At 40.5% G+C, this 13896-nt stretch overlaps 2 protein-coding genes across 5 annotated transcripts in view; one reads left to right on the forward strand and one right to left on the reverse strand.

Moving 5' to 3' along the window:
- The window catches only part of pex2 (peroxisomal biogenesis factor 2), a 217769-nt gene that overhangs the window by 103197 nt on the left and 100676 nt on the right, over window positions 1–13896 (reverse strand). The window lies entirely within an intron of this gene.
- Window positions 1–13896, forward strand: part of LOC129174147 (plectin-like) — a 130924-nt gene that overhangs the window by 87839 nt on the left and 29189 nt on the right. For all 3 annotated transcript variants that reach the window (XM_054765803.1, XM_054765804.1, XM_054765802.1), the window contains exons 15-16: window positions 6163–6247; window positions 11900–11987. In XM_054765803.1, the coding sequence (XP_054621778.1) occupies window positions 6163–6247; window positions 11900–11987 (173 nt within the window). The remainder of the gene's footprint in view (window positions 1–6162; window positions 6248–11899; window positions 11988–13896) is intronic.

The following is a 13896-nucleotide window of genomic DNA, read 5'->3' on the forward strand; positions in this document are numbered from 1 at the left end:
GGCAGCCATGGTTGTTGAGTTTGTCGCAAAAAAAGCTCAGCAACATTGAGCAGTTTTGTGGCAAAATGTAACATTTTTGAGCACCGAGTCTGACATGGTTGTCGAGTTTGTTGGGAAAAAATAGAGCAAAATTAACAAAACGTCGATCGCTAACAGAAAAACGAAACATTCTCAGCGCTGTGTGTCGGCCGTGTTTGTCAAGTTTGCCGCAAAACACAGCAGTTTTGTGGCTAAATGTATCCTTTTTCAGGGCTCAGTCTGCCGTGTTTGTCAAGTTTGTTGCTTTTAAGTGAGCGTGCATGAAAAAGCATCAAGTTCACTTTGTATCGCGCAGCTCAGATTCATTGACGGTGCAAACATTGTAAAACAGTCTATTGCTTCTTGTCTGAAGTACGTTTAGCGGGGCGAGCGGCTGTAATGTGAAATAAACGCCATGCGTTTTGACATCAAATGCAATAACGGCATAAACAAAAATACAATATCCATATTTTTGCGCTTCCACTATAGGAGAAGTGTGTGCCTGACGATGATGAAATCATTACGGTGACAGTCTGCATGCGTAATCCCGATGCCCGTGTGCACATGTGCGCAGGCCTCTCTCCTCCAATTCACCTCCATTACCAGCTATAATCCCATTTCACACTCTATCGATCCCCAAAACCCTCGTTCACCGGAAGCGGCAGCAAACACTGGAATTTCTCCCCATCATTTCACCGCCATTGTTCTTTATCACACAAAAAGGCCACCGCCACCTCCCCGCCCCTTAACCCCCCTCCCGCTGCTGAAATATGAATTATAAATGTATAGCTAATAAAACGGAGAAAGAGGTGATGGCGTGGGGTGGGGGAGTCTGAGAGGGAGACGGCAAAAGAGCGAGATGGAGAGAAGTGGTTGGTAGAAACATCAGAGAAAATGACTCCTTTACAAGAGTCTATTGATCAGTTTCTATCAAAGGGGATGTCAGACATGAGATTACCTGGCAGTTTGAGCATTAGGTGCCGTGTGTTATAGCCCCGGGCCCTTGTACCGCTGCCAGAGGATTGTAAATAAAGCGGAGAGGAGAGAGCAAGAGGGGAGTGTGTTGGGGCGGATGCCTGTGTGAGTTTTACATCCTATATATGTGTGTGTGTGTGTGTGTGTCGGGCAGCGATTGGCTTATACCCAAAAGCGCTGTTGCAAACCCGTGAAACTTCAGAAATACAGCGGAAAGAGTCTTGGGAGGCTTTGGGCCGCCTCGCGGGAGCACCTCAGCCCACTACGAATCCCGCAACAAAGCCCAAGGAAGCTCCTGTGAAGCCTTTTGAATCTTGTATGAAGGCGCGGCCCGACCCGGCCCGACCACTCGCACTCACTCGGGGTCAGCCGGGTTTCCATCCCCGTCACGGTAAAGTTTGCTGATCTGACCGCGGCGTTAGCTTATGGATTAATGTCGTACTTTAAAAACGCCCAGCCGGTATAAAAGGGTCAAAAAAGCGAGCGTGAACGGAGAGCCAAGATCTTAGATTGTGCTTTTATGTCATAACACCGAGACACTAAAAGCAGCTCGTAAAAGAGCCTGAATCTTCTGTTATGGACGACTGTTTGAGATACTTCGACGTGTTGCCCAGTAGTCCACAAATCAAACGCTTACCCAGCGCTTGGCTTACTTCCGTGACCAATCCGTTCCAAACCAGAACTGTACGCAAACCGAAACCATGGACATCCAATTCATGTTCCACACACCCACAGTTTACCGACAATTACAGCATTCAAGAAATACGTGAAAACGCTCAACTAAACTATAAACGCTCCCATTTTTCACCAGCTGATCGAAAATTGAAAATGTTGTCTGCGTTGGCCAAAAAAGGCCCAACGCTCTCAAATATTCTCCTCAAGTTGGACCCATCAGCCATGTTTGTTGCATCAAGAGCACATTTAACGACAGTAAATGTGGCATTTGTAGCACTGCATGTCGAAAATAGAAAAATCAACAAAATGGGCTTTTGTACCCAGATAGAAAGGTGAGATTGAAACAATGTTGAATCTTCAACGTTAGATCACTGAATCAATGTTGGACTTCAATGCTGATTTAGCGTCGCTTCCGCTGAAACAACAAACTTCCCCTTTTATCGGAGGTGCTAATGGCAGGAGAGGATTAGACCACAACTCCGCCCAGGCTTTGTGTAAGGAACCAATAGGAGGAGGGTGTTGGCACACCAATGCCGCCCACTCTTACTGTATTTAAGGCCTAAGCTACCAGCACTTATTAGTTCGCTGACGAAGCTCTTCGGATGAGGAGCGAAACGTCCGACACCTTCTTCACAGAAGTACAGATGACGTCTCAAGAAGCCTTTCCCTCGATGGACAACTCCTGTACGACTGAGAGCCTACACAGACGCATCAAAAAACAACGTTGACATTTCGTCGGAACTAAAAATCGGCGTGGTTGCAGTATTTCAATGACGATACCAGAAGAAACAGTGTTGTTCAGAGCCAGCGTTTCTCCTCTATCTGGAATGTTTGACAGCAAATGCTAACTGGACGTGATACGTGAAGTGTACGCAAAATGGACGCCACATAGCGATTTTAACTGACGTGCCACTCGGGCTACAGTATGTACACAACTCTCGAGAAATGATGTGTAATGATCTTCATTGCCGTATTGAATTGAATGATATCAACTATTTCGATGACCTGTAAACTTTTCAAAGTTTGCTGGGTAGATTTCCTGTTCTTTAGTAAGAGGTCGATCATTTTGACTTGTGCTGAAAAAGTGTGTGCAGCCCTGATATACATGTACAATGTACATAAACACTCATATTTGTAAATATGCTAAATATGCACTCTGTGTTTAAACTAGGAAGGAGATCTTTGGGACCTAAAAGTAGCCAGCAGGCTGAAAAAGTGTCCTCTGCTATTATATGAAATATATAAATATAGTAGTCCTATTTGCTGCTTCAGTTTCTATATGATGGATGCTATATTGTATTACTGTATATGGTATTACATGTATTTACAGCTGCAACAATTAATCAACGATTAATCGATTATCCAGTTAAACCTGCGGACCTTCTACTCCCCAAATAAAAATAAAAAACTCTACCAGTATGTTATGTCACATGAGTAGTTATCCTTTTTTTAATGTGTGTGTGTGTGTGTGTGTGTGTGTGTGTATAAGGACCTCACTAGGCAGAACACTTACTACAATCACACAAAAGAGAGCTGCAACAATGATTCAATTAATTGACAACTATTCTGGTATTCGATTAATCGTTTTTTGATTAAAAAATGTAAATATCCTCTGATTTCAGCCTCTCAAATGTGAGTATTTTTTATTTCTGTAGTCATCAATGAAAGCTCACGTCTTGTGTTTGTGTTTTAGGATTAAAAAAAAGATATTCACACACATCAGCTTTGACTTTGGAAAGCAGTGACGGCCATTTTTGCCTCTTTTTTTGATATGTTTGCAAACCAAACCGCTGAGTGTTTGTGATCGCTTCGTATGGCTTCCCGTGGTTTGGTCCGTCTCGGGCAGGGGTGTCCAAACTTTTTCCACAGAGGGCCACATAGTGAAAAATGCAAAGAAGTTCTGGTGTAGTTCAAGAAAACACTGCATCTCAGCTTTGTGATATCGACGAAAAATCTTTTTTTTAAACTATTTTAAACATTTTGTTCTCGTAGTATGATGACTTTCTTCCTATAAAATTCTAACTTTTTCCCCCAACCTCATTTTGCAAAAATGAGAACTTTATTTTGTTTTGTTTCTCATGTTACGACTTCTGAATACTTTTATACGCTACTAAAATGGCATTATTTTTGCTCATATTACAAGTTTATTCACATAAAATTCTGCCTTTTTTGTCATTAGAATCCCACCTTTTTCTCAATAGTTTGGCTTAAAATTACAGATGTTTTTTTTTTCCATTTCTGCTGTTGCTTTTTTTATTTTTATTTTCTTCTCCTAATCTAACTTTACTCCCATAATATTTTGACCTTATTGCAACAATATTATATTTTTCCCCAACCTCATTTTGTAAAAATTACATTTTGTTGTTGTTTCTAATGACATTACAACTTTTAAATAAATAACAATTGTCTTTCATATTTCCACTCTATGCTACTAAAATGACATTATTTTTCCTCATAATATTACAAGTTTATTCTTTTAAAATTGTGACAATTTTCTCACCAGAATACGACTTTTTAAAGGAATATTTTTGACTTTATTCTGGTAAATTATCCCATTTCTGCTGGTGTTTTATTTCCCCCAACAATTTCAACTTTCTTTGTGTAAATTTTCTTCCCGTATTATAACTTTATATCCCCATAATATTTGGACTTATTTCCAATAATATTATAATTAGGGTTGCCTGTTATTGGCTTTTTTGCCGATATTGTCCAACTCTCAATTTCCGATTCCGATATCAACCGAAACCGATGTGCGTAACACAGACAGATACTTTTTCTTTCTTTTTTTTTTTTAGCAGCGCCGCCACAGTGGCTGCCTTCCAAGCAGTGTGTGTTCTACTATTATCACCTTTTAAGTAATATATATATTTTAAGTAATATATATATTAAGTATATGGATACGGACTTGTTCAGTCAAGCACATTTTTACGTGCTATTAAAGCGCGCTCCAGCATCGGTGTGATTCCCTGTTCACCCATTGAGAAAAGAAGCCGTATCAGAGTCGGGGCTAACATGAAAGCTAAGCAGCTAGAAAGAAAGTGGAGATTCCAGCCTTCGGTGCCTTCTATTATCGTGGGAAACGTGAATTCACCGCCAAGCAAGATCGACGAGCTGACAAAAAACGTCAGGACCTTCAGGGAGTGCAGCTTATTGTGCTTCACTGAAACATGGCTAACAGCTAGCGTCCCAGATGCTAACGCGGGAAGCTAGCGGGGTTTAGCACAGTCAGAGCGGACAGGGGCACGAGAAAGTGCAATGGAGGTGGGCTAACACTGCATGTGAACAAACAGTGGTGTCATCGTGGGTATCCGAACAGTAAAATGTCCCTCTACACAGCATTTCAAAAAATCTGTTTTCATTATTGCAAAAAAATAAGCAGATACTAGAATTGGTGGGCCGATATTATCGGACATCCCTCATTCGAATTTTTTTCCCCCAACATAATTTTCCAAAAATTACACTTCTTTTTGTTTCTCATAATATTCTGACTTTTTTTTTTTTTTAAAAAACATCTTTTAAAAAAAACCCATCTTTTTTCTTTACTATTTCAACTTTATGCTATAAAATGACGACATTTTCCTCAAAATATTTTGACTTTATGCTTGTAAAACTACTGCTGATTTTTCTATTTTGGCAGGTTTTTTTTGTTAAATTCTATTTTTTTGAATGTAGCCACAAAAAAATAAAAATAAAAATAAAAAATAAAAACAGCTGCGGACCGCAAATGGCCCCCGGGCCACACAGTGGACACGCCTGGTATAGGGCGTAGCCGATTGGTCGATTAATTGAAACAAGCTTCTGAGGAATCGAGGAAGAAAATCATGTTTAGTTGCGGTCTGAGCTCTTGTGATTCACGTCAACAACACGGCACCCGGACTTAAAAGCATAACAGCCTCTGTTCCACACACACTCATACACATTCAAGTCCGCAAAGTCAAGGTCCGTCCTGTAAACACACACACACACACACACACACACACACACACACGTCGGCATATAAAGCACTCATGCACCTCTCCTCAATATTCACCAGCCTTGGCCACTGACGTCTGACAGTTTATGTTCTGTTCAATGAATACTGAACGTAGTGAAAATGTTTTCAAGAAATAAAAAGAAAAAAGAAAGAAATTAAGCTCGGCTGAGGAAGTCAGTCCTGAAATTTCAAGCGAAAAGCAAAGCAGCAAGGAAGCTGACCGCTAGTTTATCACGCAGCCGCTCGGTGTACTGCACCACTAAGTGTGGGACAATGGGCTTTTATTGCATGTAGACTGAGGATGAAGCCCCAAAAGGAACATGATTGAAGGGGGCTGGTGGCGAGGCGCTGCTCAGGGTAAAGAGTGCCATCTATTGACGAATGTGAGGAGTGCTTCTTTTGTCTCAGAAAGGCTGCTGCTTTGTCATCCGGTGACCAAAACCTGCGTACTTTCACACATTTAAAGCAAATGAGGGTTTTCTACTGCAGTTAAACTTCTCCTTGGTTCCATCCCCTCTCAGTGGAGGAGCTGGCTGTCCGTTCCGAGGAGGCAAAGTGCATGGCGGCGCGCCTGACGGAGGGAAAGCAAGCACAGGACAAACTAAGGTAAGGGCGGGGGCACGGCGTCCTCTCTTCACCCAGAGCACCGGGACCAAAGTTGAAAGGCGAGACCCCTACTTGACCCCTATGCAATGACATCAGCAAAAGCAGTTTGTGTGTCGTTGCGGTTGCGGCTTTGGCGTCCCACGCGACCTCACTGCAGCACAAGTCGGGGCTCGTGGAACATATTTTTAAAGGTCGGCATGGAACCTTTCTAGGTTTCTTTGTAAATGATTACACTTTATTGCCTTCCAAGTCATTTTAGGTGGTGAAACCCTCGCTGCGTCTGCACATTACATCCATTTGCACAAACGCCGCTGTTTACAGTTAACTCGGTGTTATCTAATGACTGCAAAGACATGAAAGTTTTTTTTTTAAATAACACCATGCTAATGGCTTCCATCTGTGCTGTGGGAAATCCCCTCCTTTCTCCACGGGATGCCTCCATCTCCTTCTTTTCCTTCTCGCTCCGACTCTCTTCTTCCTGTCCTGTGTTTTCTCCATGGACCAATCCATCAGCTATATGCTTTCCTTGTTGTTTTGGCTCCTCTGCTGCTTTAAACCACAACATTACGCTGACAATCGCTCACTTTAGACACTCTTGGATGAACTGTTGGTAAACATAAACATTACTCGGCACCATTCCAGCCGTTTCTCTTCAAAACAATGAGTTACATGTTCACAGTAGGGCCGCAACTGACGATTAGTTTCTTAGTCGATTAATCTGAAGCTTGCCGTTTCGATTAATCGAGTAATCGGTTGGGCCCGAGACCACGGGTGTCCAAAGTGCACGCCTCTGGGGCCATTTGCAGCCCGTAGCTGCACACTGACCACGCATTCTAAAAATAGAATTTCACAAGAAAAGCAACAGCAAAAATGGAAAAATCAGCAGTTATTTTACCAGAACAACGTCAAAATATTAAGAGAAAAAAGACGAACTCTAACGAGAAAAAGTTGTAATTTTTCAAGAATAATGTCATACCATTATGAGGAAAAGTAACATTTTAGTAGCATAAAGTTTAAAAAGCAACAAAAAGATATATATTTTTTTAAGTTGTAGGATAATGAGAAAACAACAAATACAATTTTTGGAAAATTTGTTAGAGGAAAAAGTTATAACGTTACGAGAGTAAAGTCAAAATATTTTGGCAATAAAGTCGTAATTCTGAAAAGAATAGTTTGAAAGTATATAAAAGAAACACAGCAGAAATGGAAAAAATTGCTGTAATTATACAAAAAAAGGTAAAATAATACAAGAAAAAAAGTAAAAATTTTATGAGAATAAACTCATAATATTATGAGGAAAAATAATCTAATTTTAGGAGAATAAAGTTGAAATATTAAAGAAAAAATATGTTTTTTTTCCCATTTGTAATATTGTGAGAAAAGAATTAAGTTGCAATCTTTGGAAAATTAGCTTACGAAAAAAAAGTTATAACTACGAGAGTAAAGTCAAAATATTTTGGCAAAAAAGTCGTAATTCTCAAAAGAATAGTTTGAAAGTATATAAAAGAAACAACAGCAGAAATTGAAAAAATTGCTGTAATTATACAAGAATAAAGTCAAAATAATAAGAAAAAAGTTGTATACAAACTAGAAAAAAGTTACAATTTTACAAGAATAAACTCATAAAATTATGAGGAAAAATAATCTCATTTTAGGAGCATCGAGATGAAATATTAAGGAACAAATGTGTTATTCTTTTCAGTCTCGTAATATTGTGAGAAACAAACAAAACAGAATAATGCAATCTTTAGAAAATCAGCTTGGTTTGTTGCATCCCATCATATGATGGGAATAAAGTCAGAATTACCAGAAGAACATTTGGAAGAAGAAAGTTGAAATAGTTGGAAGATTAAAAAAAAAAAAAAAAGAATATCAGAAATGGAAAAAAACTGCTGTAATTTCATGAGAATAAACTTGTAATATTATAAGGAAAAATAATTTTAGTAGCATAAAGTTGAACTATTAAAGATACAAATAATTTTATGAGAAACAAACAAAACAAAGTTATTACTTTTGGAAAATGACATTGGGAAAGAGTTATGATGTGGGTATAAAAGCAAAATATTATGAAAAGAAAATTTACAATTATTTAAGAAGAAAATTGAAATATAAAAAAAAAATTAAAAAAACAACAGCAAAAAATTGGAAAAGAGCAAAGTTGATACTAATAATACACTTTTCCACTATATCTCAAATATCTGCAACATACCAAGAGGCAAAAATGTCCATCCCTGTTTTCCGAAGTCAGAGAACACAAAGATAATAGGTCTGCTTTCATGCATGACTAAGAACATGTACAAATAAAATTCGCATTTGAGAGGCTGAAATCAGAGGATATTTACAGTTTTAAATAAAAAAAATTAAAAAACGATGACTCAAATACCAAAATAGTTGCAGATTAATTGGCTAATGGATTAATCATGGATTAATTGTTGCAGCTCTAGTTAACAGTGTGTATCCTTCATAAAGAATTATTTCTCAAATGTCCTTGTTGGCTGGGTGTAAGTATCAATACACTAAAGTACCGCAAAAGTCACCAAGCATCTAAGGTGTGTTGTTCGGTACGCTGGTCTGGATCAAAATCAAAATTTGGTTGTTCATGACATTCTCCATGTTGTAACTTAATTTCAAACCAAAATGTCATCTACTGGGTTGACTACATGGTTATTTTTTAAATAATGCAATATTTACCGGCTTAGATTTCACCAAGAGCTTTTAAAATATACTTTTAAAGAGCATAGCTGAGAAACAATGCTTCCAACACATGTTTTCCACACAAATGTGAAATTTTCGCATGCTTTTCGCTGGCATATTAACACCGGTCTGTGTGGTGTTTACATTTGAGATCAAGTGCGTCGAAACACAGCAGAGTTCGAACCGAGTTCAACCAACAAAGAAGTACAGCTTAAGCAGGCGTGTGGGACAAATAAAGGCTTGCAGGTGCTGCTTGATGAAGAATCAACTGGATGAATGTTGCGTAATACAGCTGTATGTGTCAGTCATACAGGCCGTCCTCCGGTTCCGCTTCTACGTTGTTCAACTTCGGTGTAGGTCGGAACTCATGCCTTAATTAACACTTAAGTTGCTCACGCTCTACATGGAACACATGAAGGACATAAAATACGGTATGTATACGGTATTCAATGAAACTAATAAATAAAAAAAAAACACTATGCTGCTTAGTTTTTACTGTCACTTTCATAGGAGCAGATTGTTTAACATGCTGAAGGATACTGCGACATTATGTGTTGTGTTCAAGAGTTTTGGGACTTCCGACTGTCTTTAACGAAGGTCGCGACAGTCGAGTGTGAGTGGGCGTTTCTCCTCTCTCTTTGGTGTTCCTTTTCACTTCAATGGTGGTGGCTTTCCTTTTCTATGGTGCACAGCCTGTTTTTAGCCCGGGACACAATAAAGTACCAAAAATAAGGGATGTTATCCTTCCTCAGTGAGGCGCGTGGTCTCATGTTTATGGACCAAAATTAATTTTCCAAATGAATTTACAGGATTAATTTTGGTAACCACGCAACCACCTGTCCAGAAGACAGCAGAGGTCTAACACGTCCTATAAAAGTCAAATCCATAGTTAAGTCACCTCAGATCACTGCGCTCAAAGCTGTTTACAAATATTTATAAGTCCTTATAGTCTTGTTGTTTAAGGGTTTCGAGTCGGTGTGTGTGTTTGTGTGTGTGTGTGTGTGTGTGTTGAGGCCCGCTGATCTGCCAGAGCTAGGCCGTGAAGGGAGGTTTGTGGAAATGGTAATCATTTGTCGTATTGATCCCGCTGTAGCCGGGGCAGCACACAAGACGCTAACACACACACACACACACTAACTGACTTGCATACAGACACTGGGCTTGCAGTAGTGTGGCAGGAATGGACCCCTACATATTGATCCCCTTTCACATTCCCTTAGCTTGGCTGCCACACGCACGCACGCACGCATGCACACACACACAGTTCCTCAAGTGAACTGATCCACTAAGAAACTTGATGAAGCAAACACAGTGAAGTGTACTCTTTATATTCTGTAAACATCAACGCCTAATGCATGTTTAAAGAAAAGCTAAAAAGTCCTATATTCTGGTCAATACGAATTGTTCATTATTATTGTACAACTGCACTGCATCACACAGGGAGGAGTTCCACATATGCTAAATCTTACCTCCCTTATTTAGTGATACAGTATTAAAAGTGTTAAAAACGATTTAACGGGCAAGCACTGTACTGTATAAACACACAACGGTACCGTATATATGGAGCATTACGATCCTACTACTTAATAAAGTGGTCCAAGCCGCATGCCACAGTTCCAGTGTGGATGTGGAGCAAAGCCTTCTTCCCGACAGCCAACGCTCACCGAGGCGTTGGACCGGCGGAGTAAATATTAAACGAAACATCGCAAAATGCCGTGCGTTCACAGTGTCGCTCGCTACATTGCAAAAGAAATGTAACCTTTCAATACGGTTGAAAAGCCAACAGTAGGAATTGCCTGGGAGATATCAGCAACATTGCATTTTCGCTCACTGTCTTGTCTGTTTTGCGTTGCTGTGCGTAGTTCTTTTGACACGATGAGTAGGATTCGTATGTGAGGTCGTGACGTCCCGCGACTCGTGAGTGTTCAAAGTAGGCAGCTTCTGTGCCTCAGGTACATAATGTTTGAGTGCCATCTAGTGGCACAAATGTGACATGACAAAGTGATCATTGAATAATAATAAACCAAATGATAATATGGTTAAAAAAAAGGTCGAAATTATCGATTATCGTCGATAAATTTCAGCAAAATTAATCGACAAGCAAAATTTGTAATCATTTTTTTGCTAGTTGGGAGACAGCCACACTACCAGCTGAGACATGCCACCACGCACGAAATAAGCAGAATGTTAAATAAAAAATGAGTTTCCACCAATAGGGGGAGCACCATTGAAATTCCCCATACATTTTCAATGGGAAAACTGTCACAAAATATTGTGAGAATTTATAGAAAAACCCTGATAGTCGGCATGTCCTGAATGTGCTGAGCATTTTTGACATTGAAAAGGTTTGAAGCGGTTGAGAAATAGTGGTCAGCGGATGAAAAAATGCCAAAATTTGAAGTGTAAAAAAAACATTGAACCATTGCACGAGGACTGAGGATTGAACCAGCAACTATTCATTTTCATTGGAAAAACTGTCACAGAAACTATTGCGAGAATTTTTAGAAAAATCCTGATAGTGGGCATGTCCTGCATGAACATTTTGACGTTGGAATGGTTTGAAGCGGTTGAGAAATGCGGCAGAATTGGAGATGTTAAAACGTAAAAAGGCAGACTGAACGTTGAAATGCGTAAGTAAGTCAATTGAGGATTGAACTAGCAACCGTCGGGCTGGGGAAGCAACCACTCAACCCCCTGAGCCATGTCAGAATAAGCTTAATGTTCCAGAAATGGAAAATGTACAATGATTTTCCACCAATAGGGGGCGCCAAATAAACCGGCCATTCATTTTCAATGGCAAACTTGTCACAGAAAGTATGACATTTCAGTCAACGGGGGACTTTTTTTCCCCCCGTTTCCTGAATGAGCTGAACATTTTGTCGTCGGATTGGTTTGAAATGATGGCAGACTACTTCACACGATGACGATGAGGGTGTGTTTTGTTTGGTTTGTGTGCAGCACCGCGGCTCTGAAGCTGGAGATGCAGACTGCAGAGCTCAAGAGGAACCTTGACCAGGCTGGACAGGACAAAAAGGATGCAGAAGCCCAGTTAAGTTGATCAAATGATGAATACTGTGGAGTCTTTCTTTGGTTTTCCCGCTTCCTAACCGTTGCCTACTCAAAAAACTCCCTCTCACGGTCTCACCTCACCTTACCCCCCCCCACCCGCATCCCCTTCTACCTTTTTTGATGATTAGTGGCATATACCCACCGCTAGAGCCCGGATTATCTTGTCCAAAGGAGGGAGGGGTGCGTGCAAGGTGATTTGGAGAGTTAATTCCTGGGTGTAATATTCCCTGATATTCCCCACGCACGGGAGTCCGAACGGTCTCGGGGGAGGGGGGGCGCTTGTCAAAGCCGAGCGAGTGTTGTACAAAGACAGAATGGATAATTAAGGGCAAAGTTGGGACGGGGAGGCGGGAGTGACGTTCATTTAGATTCGACAAAGTTTGAATTCTGTCTTAAACTGCTGTGAACTCTGCTGCCGTGTTGGATTTTGATTTTACATTTGATTTTTTGCATTTCTCCTCACCTTCTTTTAAACTCTATTCTTGTGAATAATGCAATCTACATAGCCTGGCTCCTCTTTTATCCTCTCAACATGAATGCATGAGGAGTGGACAATCATTAAGTCCTGTCAATCTCTATCCAGGTAGACTGGAGCATTTCATCTGTGCCTTTTTCTCCCTCTTGTGATGGGATTAAGCTTCTAGTGTATGAATAATCCATCAAGCAAAGGTCTGCTGATTTTTGTCTACTTGTGGCCGACGAGTGCATTTGATTTCCGTCGTTGATTTTCATTCATCAACGATATATCAGTACAGCGAAATGTCATGAGTAGTAATCGATTTGCACCCGACAAAATAACATTTGGATCCCATTTTCTTATTCGTCTTTTCTTGCTCTGTTTGCTTTGACGATGTTACAAAGTCATTTCAGTCAAGGTGAGTGAGTTCGTTCACTCAAAGTAGACAAGTAGAATGAACAGCATGAATACAATATAAAGCAATGACAGCAACAGGCACAAGTGTAAAAAATATGTTGGTATTAATAGAATTCATTCATTAATTGTTTAATACAATACAAAAAACATTTTGTCTTTTATATTTCAAATCTATGAAACTAAAAATGACAATTTTTCCTCATATTACAAGTTTATTCTCATTTTTCTTGTTAGAATACAACTCTTTTTCTCTTAAAATGTTGACTTTATGTTCATGAAAATACTGCTTTTTTCCAATTACTGCTGTTGTTTTTTTTTGTTTTTTTTGGGGGGGGCGGGGGGTGTAAGTTCGGTGGTTTGGGGATTGGGTCTCTGTTTTAGCAGATGACGTGGTCCTGCTGGCTCCATCGAGTCGCGAACTTCCAGCTTTCACTGGATCGGTTAGCAGCCGAGTGTGAATCGACCTGGATGAGAATCAGCACCTCCAAGTCCGAGTCCATGTTTCTCGCACAGAAAAGGGTAGAGCGCCATCTCCAGGTCGGGGATGAGATCCTGCCCCAAGTGGAGGAGTTTAGGTACCTTGGGGTCTTGTTCACGAGTGAGGGAAGGATGGAACGCGAGATCGACAGGTGAATAGGTGCGTCGTCTGCAGTGATGCGGACTCTACATCGGACTGTTGTGGTGAAGAGGGAGCTGAGCCGAAAGGAAAAGCTCTTAATTTACGTTCCTACCCTCACCTATGGTCATGAGCTTTTGGTAGGGACCGAAAGGACAAGCTCGCGGGTACAAGCGGCCGAAATGAGTTTTCTGCGTTGGGTGGCTGGGCTCTCCCTTAGAGATAAGGTGAGTATGACTATGTCTCCCAACTGGCCTGGGAACGCCTCAGGATCCGCTTGGAAGAGCTGGACAGATTGGCCGTGGAGAGGGAAGTCTGGGCCTCCCTGCTTAGGCTGCTGCCCCCGTGACCCCATCTCAGATAAGCGGTAGAAGATGGATGGATGGATGGATGGAT

This window comes from Dunckerocampus dactyliophorus, chromosome 21, assembly GCF_027744805.1.
Source record: "Dunckerocampus dactyliophorus isolate RoL2022-P2 chromosome 21, RoL_Ddac_1.1, whole genome shotgun sequence".
In the NCBI taxonomy this organism is placed as follows: Eukaryota; Metazoa; Chordata; class Actinopteri; order Syngnathiformes; family Syngnathidae; genus Dunckerocampus; species Dunckerocampus dactyliophorus.